Source organism: Oncorhynchus keta, chromosome 8, assembly GCF_023373465.1.
Source record: "Oncorhynchus keta strain PuntledgeMale-10-30-2019 chromosome 8, Oket_V2, whole genome shotgun sequence".
Lineage (NCBI taxonomy): Eukaryota > Metazoa > Chordata > Actinopteri > Salmoniformes > Salmonidae > Oncorhynchus > Oncorhynchus keta.
Window position 1 is genome coordinate 4,849,609 of NC_068428.1, and position 12,076 is coordinate 4,861,684.

Consider the following 12,076-nt stretch of genomic DNA (forward strand, 5'->3'; position numbering starts at 1 on the left):
GTCAAATCTATATTTCAAGTAAAACTTTATTTACTTTGTTCTCCTATGAAGGCTTATTTTCAGCCGCTTCCAGTTTTGACTTCTTAAATTGTGGGAGAAAAGCCCAATGATAGAACAATGTAGAACAAAGTTGAGCAAAAAAAAAAAAAATACATTTGCATATCTGCCTTCATTTAAATTCAAACGAAAAGTCTTAAAGGAAAACTCCATCCAAAAACAATCTTTTGGTATTTGTATCATTAGTCCATTTTTGACATAGTCCCAAAATGTTCTGCTTGTCAGCAATCAAGTTTTCAAGATATGTAAACATTCAAAAATACAGAAATCATCCCGTATGCAAAACATTTTGGGAACTATGTCAGCTATGTCTCATTTCTTCCTGTTGGTACCCGCCAGGCAGAGAGCAAGTGAGTGGGGATGCTAGGCTACGTTTTGGTGCAGCAGCTGGAGGAGCAGGGGGAACAGGCTAGAGGCGGCCTAGGTGTAACAGTGTTGGATTGGTAACCTGACTCTTATGCTAGACATTTCTCTACTCGCACTACCAAACTGCTAGGTTTTCGGGTAGCGTAGTTGGCTAAGATGTTATCAAGCGGGCAGTCACGTGTGTTTGCGAGACAGAGGATCCGAACTCGAGTGCCAGTGAGGAAGGAAGCCATACTGTTAAAGCAGGCACAGTGACACCTGTTAAACAGGGATACCTACTGCTCCAAGATGGCTGCCATGTCTCTGGGTGGTGGCCGGAGATGCTCAGACAGATCTTCTTCCCCACCTCGAATCTCCCATTGGGCTGAAAAAGAAGCATAACTATAGAATTACATATAGAACACATATATAACATGGCGTAGTGATTTATAGGATTTCTATGATAGGATCTTGATTACCATATCGCTGTCTATGACAACCTGGCTGAATAAGCAACAAATAGACAGTGAAAACCATTACAGTGCTGATGGTAGAGGTTGATGGGAGGGATGGGATGTTAAGAAAAAGATGTTAAGAAAAAGAAAGAGAGTGCCTTCAAAGACCAAGAAAAACCTGCCAGCCTGAGCTGAGACAAGAAAAAGATTTTAAAAAAGAGACTGGGCATAAAGACTGTCACAACCTTTCGGATCCACTGGCTTTTATCAGCCTGTCATTGGTTCTTCAGGTTATTATTGGTGCATCACCAGAGAACCATTCAAAACCTCTATGACAGGGCAATGACCGTGCAAAGACAGCTAGGTCTTGTTCTGACAGTAGTGGCTCGGTGTGATGTAACCAGATGTGGCTGTTGGTTATGGCCAGATGTCTATAGCTGTCCATCTTCCAGCCTTGATCATTTGATTAGCTACCCTTCATCGTTACTTCAACTAACACATCATTGGCTGTGATTGATCGAGAGAGGGGGATATCTTCGTGAGAGAGGGGGATATCTTCGTAAGTGTGTGTGTATATGAGTGTGTGTTTATTGGGTGCTTACTGTGAGTAGAATGATGCTGGGGGGCTTCATGGGGTATTCCGGGGGCAGCACGATCCTGCCGTGGTAAACCCCACCGTCGAAATCTGAGTCTGGGGGTCCGCGGACAGAGAAGTGCCACTCAAACAGATTATCCTGCGGGTGCACAACAAGTCAGTCAAATTAACACATTTCAATGATTGGTCCAGCTAGCTAGAGAACACACCCTTCTCTATGTGTTTTGTGTGGGGCTGTTTGTCGATTTGTAAGAAACATATAGGGAAGCACACACACCCATGACACACTATGTTGATAATGAGGAGGGCAGGGATGTTTGTGGTGCTGATGAGCCAGAGTGAGTTTTGGTGTCCCAGGTGTGACTCACCTCCAGTGGCTGGGCGTGGTAGTGCTCTGTGGGGTCCCTCAGTTCAGCAGCCTCCTTCATCAGCCTCTTTACAGCTAGCACCGATCCGGCGAAGAGAACAAACAAACAAACATCCCAGTAAGCCCCAGGTAAAATGACTAGCAGATATCCTCTCACTCTTTATCCCAGCAGACACAGAGCTTGCAGTTTACTTCCACTGGCATGCGATGTCCCAGGTTCTCCAGCTGTCTTTCTACATCCCCATATCCATCCATAAACAGACACTACAGCAGGATAAACTCCTGATTTAAGATGCACAGGGCTCGAGAAGCGCTTCGCCTGGGCTGAGGGGAGGCTAACACAGACAGACTGGCCTCCACAAATGTTACAGTGCTGACTCGAACCAGCAACTCCAACGCACACGGTCTGTCAAACCAGCTCAAACCTCTACGTTTAGTCGCCTTACAATGCATGTATTTTCCAGTGGTAAAAAGTATTTATTCCATTCTATTATTATTTTTTGTGTTTGCTTTATCATGGGCTGGAGCTCTTTATATATGACTTAATTAACTAAATGACTATCGCCCTGTATCACTCACTTCTGTCATCACGAAGCGCTTTGAGAGACTAGTCAATGATCATATCACCTCCACCCTACCTGTCACCCTAGACCCACTTCAATTTCCTACCGCCCCAACAGGTCCACAGACGATGCAATCGCCATCACACTGCCCAATCCCATCTGGACAAGAGGAATACCTATGTAAGAATGCTGTTCATTGCCTACAGCTCAGCATTCAACGCCATAGTACCCTCCAAACTCATCATTAAGCTCGAGTCCCTGGGTCTTGACACAGCCGTGTGCAACTGGGTTCTGGACTTCGTGACGGGCCACCCCCAGGTGGTGAAGGTAGGAAACAACATCCCCACTTCGCTGATCCTCAACACTGGGGCCCCACAAGGGTGCGTGCTCAGCCCCCACCTGTACTCCAGGTTCACCCACGACTGCGTGGCCATGCACGCCTCCAACTCAATCATCAAGTTTGCAGACGACACTACAGTGGTGGGCTTGATTACCAACAACGACGAGACAGCCTACAGGGAAGTGGTGAGGGCACTCGGAGTGTGGTGTCAGGAAAATAATTTCTCACTCAATGTCAGTAAAACAAACGAGGTGATTGTGGAAATCAGGAAACAGCAAAGGGAGCACCCCTCTATCCACAGACTGTATGGTACAGCAGTGGGGAAGGTGGAAAGTTTTAAGTTCCTCGGTGTACATATCACTGGTCAATGTTCCACACAGACAGTGTGGTGAAGGCACAACAGCAACAGCAAAATGTGGCATGTCACCGAAAACCCTGGTAATCAATCAGATTTGATGATTTGACATTGTGTGGTGTTGAATGTGTTAATTACTGTTCCTCTACGCCTGCCAAAAATCTAAAATGTTAATCATAAAATCATTACAAATAATGCAAGGATTGTGCCATTCAGCAGGTGTCCATTCAAATGTCAACACAAATCCAGCTTTGGATGAGTTAAAAATCTCTATGAGAGACTAAAAACCCATCAGTTGCAAATGGGTAGCCTAGGCTATATGAGGAGACTGCCTGGCTTGGAAACAGGAAGCACACGTGATGCCAAATTTGTGCAAGCTAAACTCCATGTAACTAGGGCTCATGGAAGAGGAAGTAAACACATTCGTATAGCAGTAGGGTCAAGCAGTAAAGCCAGGGTCAACTTCAGACAAGATGTGCTCCCAACAGCTGAAAACATCTGTCGGTGTGTATTGACCCCTATGACATGAACGTTGATGCCTCCGGACTGTGTTCATCTGGACCAGTCCCTTTTATACAGATGTTTGCAATACGGCTCTATAACCATAAAGGACATATTCTCCTTGATTTAATGACCAGCAGCATTATTACACCTCTGCTGCTGGTCAGACTGATTGGCAGGAAGTGAACTAGGACATTTTGATGACCACATATTATCTCAGGACAAAGTGGGTGTTTCTCAATATGCATACTACCGTGCTCCAAGTGCGTTCTCCGACAATGTTCTCGAATACATTCTTGTGAGGATGAGAGGGTGGATATTGCATAACACTTGAGAAGCACTCGCACTCCCCCTACTCTATTACCTCACACTATACCTCCCATTCACTGAACCTTCTTTCAGCCAGGACAATGGAAACAATAGACGAAACAAGATACACACAAAGCAAACGTTTTACGTCATAATTGTCAGCGAGTTATGGGAATCGTAATAATCTATCTAGCCAGCTAGTTAAACAGGCAAAAATAAGTTAAAGCTAATGTTATGTACGGTAGATGTACATTTTTCGTGGGTAGCTACCAATTCTTCATGGCTAGTTATCAAGCCCTATTGACTTATTTAACTACCCATTCACTGAACCGTCTTCCAGCCAGGTCAATTAAAAAATAAAAATATTTTTTTTCAGTCAGTTAAGTCAGTTAAGAACAAATTCTTATTTTCAATGACGGCATAGGTGGGTTAACTGCCTGTTCAGGGGCAGAACGTCAGATTTGTACCTTGTCAGCTCGGGGATTTGAACTTGCAACCTTTCAGTTACAAGTCCAACACTCTAACCACTAGGCTACCCTACCCGTCAATAGAGACGAAACAACATTTTCACAAAGCAAACGTTTTACTTCATAACTATCAGCTAGTTATATATGTGAAACGTAATAATGTAGCTAACCAGATAGTTTAACAGGCAAAAATGACCTAAAATGAATATTATGCATTCTTCATGGCTATCTGGCTAGCTGCAATAGCTAACAGTAGTAGCTAGCCAGTTAGCACAATTGACTTATTATGGGCTTGCGATCTACGGTACATAGGTAGGTAAACATGTAAAAATGAACTCAGCATGTATTTATTAACATATCAAGATGTAATGTAAAAAATGTCATATGTTGCTTGACTACAATATTCTGTGAATACGTAACATTTCATTCTGAAGTCGGAGTGTATTTTCTTTTTCTTCAGCTCAAATAATGGGCGCCATTGATTTGAAGAAATGTTGCATAATTTATGTGGTTGCGTCATATCTTGCACACTTTGTATCGATGCATGCTTCAAAATATGAACAAACTGAGTACGCATTCGAAAAGTACCCTCCATGCTCCGGTTCACATACTGAGAAAACGCTCCTTCTCCTGACGTCTACAACCTTCTCAATTCATCTTCTTCAGGTCACAAGAAAATGAAAAAGACCCACTAGCCAGGTTGCAGGACCATTGTTCTTATCCAGCTCATGTTCTTATCCAGCTCAAAGGACTACCAAAAAGAGCTGGAGTTTGTATAGGTGACATGTTATTTATTACATTTATTTTACAGGGACAATTCAGCAACAATACATGAAAGGCCATGTGTCATGACATTTTTATCATAGCTGTGACATGATGTCATAACACATGGACTCAAGTGTATTATTGCTTTTTAACAATGAGCTAGCTACCAGCATTAAAAAGCTAAATTGAGTTCGAATTTCAATATTGAAACAATGTTGCAAATTTTGGAGATTATGTCTAGACCTTTTTAAAAATAGTAGTAGTAGTGCATTGGTAGGTAATGACGTAAGATGGCACTTTTAATGAATGTACTGGCCATGTGCATGTTGTCTAGTATATCATCGGCAGCATAGGTTCTAACAATGGGAATTCCAAATATAGAAGACTAAAAGTAAGCCTGTGAAATGAGCTCAGGAGGAGTGGGGACCAACGGGATGGAAGGAAACCCTGGCCGGTCTGACTGTCTTAAAACTTTACCACCAATCAAATCCTTGCTTCCTCCATTCCTTTCAAAGCACATTGATTGGTGGAGACGATTCAAGGTCCCTCCCTTGTACCTGCTCCTCCAATGAGCTTTATTAAAAAAAAAAAAAGGAATTGAGGAAACAAGGACAGAAGAAGCAAGGATTTGACAGCTAGTAATGTTTTTCAGACCCCTGTGTGACTGTAGGGCAGAGAGCAGGGGAAGGAAAGCAGTTTAAGGCAGTGGAACAGAGGCTCTGACATCACACCTCCCAGGGCATGTGTTCCAGATCTGATCCCGCCTCTGGCCAGACACTCTAAAGATGTAACTATCTGTACCATTCTGTAATCCTGCACTGGAAAGATAACAAAAATGAAGGAAAGTCTGTGTGTGTGAGAGTGATAAGAATGCACTGATTAAACTCTCCCCCCCTCCTCCTTCAAGTGTTTACCCACAGACAACAGGGTCACAGACGGTAGGAAGTAGGAACCCAGATCAAGTTGAGCTTCCTGAACATTTTTTGGGGTGTAAACACAAGATGAGATTAATCAGAAGAGGAGGTTGACATAGAGCTGGGACGATAAACCGAACATTACCGACACCAATCACCTACGGCAATAATTTTGCTGATGTCCTTCATTACGATAAACAGCATATACTAGAAAAAAATTGAAATGAAATACAATTGCTAATATGGGTGATTGTTAATAGGACAATTGATGGCTACAACTGTCAAACTAGTAGTAGTAGTTAAAGGATAACAAAAAAATAACTAAGGTGCACAATAATGTTAATAAACATGTTAATAAAAATTATATTTATCATTATCGCATCAATTCAATTTATATTATTATTTATTATTAATTCAGGCAATTTATCACGATATGGATTTGTCTCTCTCTCCCAACTTTATAACATGCTAATAAGTGCATAAGACTATCAATAACTACTTGATGGTTTGCATGAAACCTTTCGGTGAGCGAATGACCTGACAGTTGAGAGTGTGACCAAAGCAATGGGGGAAATCATATTTTCCAAAGAGAATGACTGTCCTGAGAAATCTCTTTTTACATCCAGATGTCAGCTTAGTGATGCCAGTGGTTCCTATTGACACTTTAAATCAAGCTTAGAAGTCATCTTGTAGAATACACCAGCAGATGCATTTCCGTCGACAATCAACAGTGGAGAAACAATCCTTAACTACAGCTTGGAAATCTGTAATAAAAAAACAATAGATACTAAGCTTCAACAGAAAGCAGCACAGTACAACAAAGCTGTCAGTGTTGGAGACTACACTGGAATTACAGTACATACAATTGAAGTCGGAAGTTTACATACACTTAGGTTGGAGTCATTAAAACCTGTTTTTCAACCACTTCGCTCAGCAAGCGAGAAGCCACTGCTCTAAAACCGGCATAAAAAAATCCAGATTATGGTTTGCAACTGCTCATGGGGACAAATATCGTACTTTTTGGAGAAATGTCCTCTGGTCTGATGAAACAAAAATAGAACTGTTTGGCCATAATGACCATTGTTATGTTTGGAGGAAAAAGGGAGAGGCTTGCAAGCCGAAGAACACCATCCCAACCGTGAAGCAAGGGGGTGGCAGCATCATGTTGTGGGGGTGCTTTGCTGCAGGAGGGACTGGTGCACTTCTCAAAATAGATGGCATAATGAGGAAGGAAAATTATGTGTATATATTGAAGCAACATCTCAAGACATGAGTCAGAAAGTTAAAGCTTGGTCACAAATGGGTCTTCCAAATGGACCATGACCCCAAGCATACTTCCAAAGTTGTGGCAAAATGGCTTAAGGACAACAAAGTCAAGGTATTGGAGTGGCCATCACAAAACCCTGACAACAATCCTATAGAACATTTGTGGGCAGAACTGAAAAAGCATGCCTACAAACCTGACTCAGTTACACTAGCTCTGTCAGGAGGAATGGGACAAAATTAACTTATTATGGGAAGCTTGTGGAAGGCTACCCAAAACATTTGACCCAAGTTAAACCATTTAAAAGGCAATGCTACCAAATACTAATTGAGTGTATGTAAACGTCTGACCCACTGGGAATGTGATGAAATAAATAAAAGCTGAAATAAATCATTCTCTCTAATATTATTCTGACATTTCACATTCTTAAAATAAAGTGGTGATCCTAACAGACCTAAAACGGAATTTTTACTAGGATTAAATGTCAAGAATTGTGAAAAACAGAGTTTAAATGTAGTTGGCTAAGGTGTATGTAAACTTCTGACTTCAAATGTATGTGACTTGTTTCAGGAAACTAGACGTATGTCACACGTCACTACTTCACAGGAGCAGCATGTGAACGTAAACATTGATTTGATCTTAATCCCTTCTGGAACATGTGAACTTTGGTGTGCCTTAATATCAAACTTGTATTCCATCCATAAATACAAATAAAATGGTTAAACTACGAGCCTAGTTGGTTTTGCCATAGAAAAAGCCAGGAACCTTCACACTAGCCATGATTGGCTGAGATAATGTAAACCATTTGCATTGCTAGTTATAGCCTAATGTTAGCTACTTAATATTTAACCTAGCTTGTTAGCTTTAGCTACTGCAGATTCATACTACAGCTATGACAATGTTTGTATTGGTAGTAGTATGAGTTGGGGTTATGCCGGTTCATTGTTTAGCTAGCTAGCTATTTAGCTAGCTACATGTCCAAACCCATACAATTAGCAAGTGTGTCTGGCGGTGATTACGGCCATCTGTTTTATTTCATGAACCTGCACACGTCTAGACAATAGTGTCCCATCCTCTTAGTTAGATGTGGGTGAGGGGTGGTTATAGCATTTCCTTCACATGACCCATCAGTTTAGACAAGTGTGTCGGGTAAGCGTCACCTACTAACAATAAAATATTTATAAAATATTTTTTATCTGGACACTTTGTTTTTGATATTGCTACTATGCAAGTACCATCACTGTACCATTTACACCTTCTGTATCCTGTGCGTGACAAATACATTTAGATTTTAATAGATATAGTGTGTGTTTACCACATGGCCTCACATGTGAACCCTTAAAGAGAAGGGTGGGATTAAGGCTTAAGAGGGTGTGAACGATCCTGTATGGGTGTAGACAAAGAAGAGCTCTCCAGTCAGTGTACCAAAACATTCAAGTGCCATTTTCTCAAAAGTAGGGTTACTTTCAAAGCATAATTACTTTCCAATTGTTCCTCAACTGCAGTGTATGATATACCATTTGCTAGCTGAGTCTCTACTTTTATCTGATGTTAAAAAAAAACACAATTTCAAATTTAGCTACATATGACCGAATCGAGGCGGTCGGTCACATATTGACCAAAGACTGTAGGGAGCCAAGAAGTAATTGTAGAAAATAGCATATATGGTTTGCACAGTATAGTGGAATGTGTGTTAGTATGTGTACGAACTACAACCTCTTCCCTAACGCACTGATACATTTGGCCCACAGAAACCCTGGACCAGAAGAGTCAGCATGGGTGATGCGTGGTGTAAGTTGCCCTGACAGCCACTGAGTTTTAACACTGTCCAAACTGGAGCACGACTCCCCAGCAGGACTTCACACAACAAGCCTGCAGAGCTATCAACCCTTCCTTTCTCTCTCCCCAGCAGCAACAGATGATGCATTCACACACTGAAGGAGCTACTGCGGAGGAGGAGGACCATGTGTACAAATCCCTGGAGTGTGCTTATGAGCAGAAAAAGGTGTATTTCCTGGTCTAAAAATAAGTGAGGGAGTCTATATGCTACGTGTGGATATTGTTGTTGGTTGTAACCATATTTAAGTTGATACCTCTCCTGTTGTGCGGTGGCAGACAAAATCTTACACTTGGGACTTCTTTTAGGGTTCCCGAGCGGCACATCGGTCTAAGGCACTGCATCTCAGTGCTAGAGGCGTCACTACAGACCCTGGCTCAATTCCAGGCTGTATCAATCCGGCTGTGATTGGGAGTCCCATAGGGCAGCGCATAATTGACCCAGCGTTGTCCGGGTTATGGTTTGTCCAGGGTAGGTCGTCATTGTAAATATGAATTTGTTCCTAACTAACTTGCCTAGTTAAATTTAAAAAATACAAAGTGGTTGAGCGGTGTGAAAATGACTGAGGTGAGATATGGTATAGCTATAGCTCCAAGCTTTGAAAAGAAAGAAAGTATTCATACCCCTTGACTTATTCCACATTTTGTTGTGTTACAGCCCAAATTCAAAATGGATTAAATAGATGTTTTTCCCCCTCACCCATCTACACACAATACGCCAAAGTGAAAACATGTTTTTAGAAATGTTTGCAAATGTATTGAAAATAAAATACAGAAATCTCTCCTAATGATAAGTATTCACACCCAAGTCAATACATCACCTTTGTTAGAATCACCTTTGGCAGCAATTACAGCTGTGAGTCTTTCTGGGTAAGTCTCTAAAGCAGTGTTCACGTTGGCAGTTTGAAGTGACTCATTTCATTTTTTGGGGCATTTCTGATTTGAATGAGTTCTTTTTCCTGCCGTCTGAACAGCCAAGAAGCACATGGAATCGGATAGTTCAAGCCACATTTTAAACCACCTTCGTGGTCGTTTGAAGTCGGATACAAATCTGATTCCTAGCCATGTGACTTGCGTCTAACTGGTCAAATCTGATTTATTTGCCCTCAAGTGGTTTTTAGACGGTTATTTGCCATATCGTGTTTCTTGCGAGCTACTCTGTTGACAGTTTGACAAGAACGTGTATGTGGTAGCCAACTAGCTTGCTAATTGATAACAAACAAATTAGTGAATGTGCCAGAAAGCTAAACAGCTACTTAGTTGACTGCTGTGGCTGGCCAAAAATGACTGGTTTTGAAAGTTAGATAACCTTATCCTTTGAAGCTTTAAAAGTGTTCTTACACTATGATTTGGAACCTTCAAAGCAACTGGGAAACAAACATCCATGGCAGGCATTGTTGTCACCTTAGCTTGCTACATAACCTCTGATTGATAGGAAGCACGAGCACCACCAATCAGCACCACCAATCAGCCTACATCACTGCACACAAACCTGTCGTTACCATGACAACCAACGTAACCATGTCAGAAAATGACTGCCGTTGGAATACACACAAATCCGATTTGGTCACTTGCAACTTGGAAATTCGATATTTAAAAACTGATTTGAGCATTAAGGCCTGCAGTGTGAACAAGGTTTTAGAGTTTTGCACACCTGGATTGAACAATATTTGAACATTAGTCATTAAAAAAAATATTTAAACTCTGTCAAGTTGGTGGTTGATCATTGCTAGACAGCCATTTTCAAGTCTCGCCATAGATTTTCAATCCGATTTAAGTCAAAACTGTAACTAGGCCACTCAGGAACATTCCATGTTGTCTCAGTAAGCAACTTCAGTGTATATTTGGTCTTGTTTTTGAGGTTATTGTCCTGCTGAAAGGTGATTTTTCTTTTCTCCCACCGTTATTTAACCAGGTAGGCTAGTTGAGAACAAGTTCTCATTTGCAACTGCGGCCTGGCCAAGATAAAGCATAGCAGTGTGAACAGACAACACCACAGAGTAAACAATAAACAAGCCAATAACATAGTAGAAAAAAATGTATCTATATACATTGTGTATGGTATACAGAATGTCTCCCAGTGTCTGTTGGAAAGCAGACAACCAGGTTTCCTCTAGAATTTTGCATGTGCTTAGTTCTATTCCATTTCGTTTTAACCCCCTAAAAACACCTTAAACCTTGCAGATTACAAGCATACTCATAACATGATGCAGCCACTACCATGCTTGAAAATATGAAGAGTGGTACTCAGTGATGTGTGGTGTTGGATTTGTCCCAAACATAACACTTTGTATTCAGAACATAAAGTTAACTTTTTTTTTTAAATGGTAAAGAAATTTTCCTTTAGTGCCTTATTGCAAACAGGATGGATGTTTTTGAAATATTTGTTTTATTCTGTACGACAATGTTGATCCATCCACAGTGTTATCCTATCACAGCCATTGGCCTCATGGTCACCATTGGCCTCATGGTAAAATCCCCGAGTGGTTTCCTTCCTCTCTGCAACTAAGTTAGGAAGGACGCCTGTATCTTTGTAATGACTGGGTGTCTTGATACACCATTCAAAGTGTAATTAATAACTTCACCATACTCAAAGGGATATTCAATGTATTTTTTTATATACCAATAGATGCCCTTCTTTGCAAGGCATTGGTTGAATCTGTGCTGATCGATCTTACTGATAATTATAAGTGTGGGGTACAGAACTGTGGTTCATTCAAAAATCATGTCCATGCAACTTATGTGACTTGTGAAGCAAATGTTTTACTCCTGAACTTATTTAGGCTTGCCATAACAAAAAGGGTTTGACTACTTATTGACTCAAGACATTATTCCATTTTTGACATTGGTTAGTGTGGGTCTTGTAGGCCAGAGATACACAATCTCAATTTAATTCATTTTAAATTCAGGCTGTGAACACAACAAAATGCAGAAAAAGGCCTG

General features: G+C 41.1%; 1 protein-coding gene across 1 annotated transcript in view; it reads right to left on the bottom strand.

The window, feature by feature from the left end:
- The window catches only part of ube2j1 (ubiquitin-conjugating enzyme E2, J1), a 28,195-nt gene that overhangs the window by 8,241 nt on the left and 7,878 nt on the right, over positions 1 to 12,076 (bottom strand). The window contains exons 2-4 of the mRNA XM_035774478.2: positions 1,821 to 1,894; positions 1,460 to 1,591; positions 703 to 787 (exon numbers count right to left, since the gene is read on the bottom strand). Coding sequence (XP_035630371.1) covers positions 703 to 787; positions 1,460 to 1,591; positions 1,821 to 1,894 — 291 coding nt within the window. The remainder of the gene's footprint in view (positions 1 to 702; positions 788 to 1,459; positions 1,592 to 1,820; positions 1,895 to 12,076) is intronic.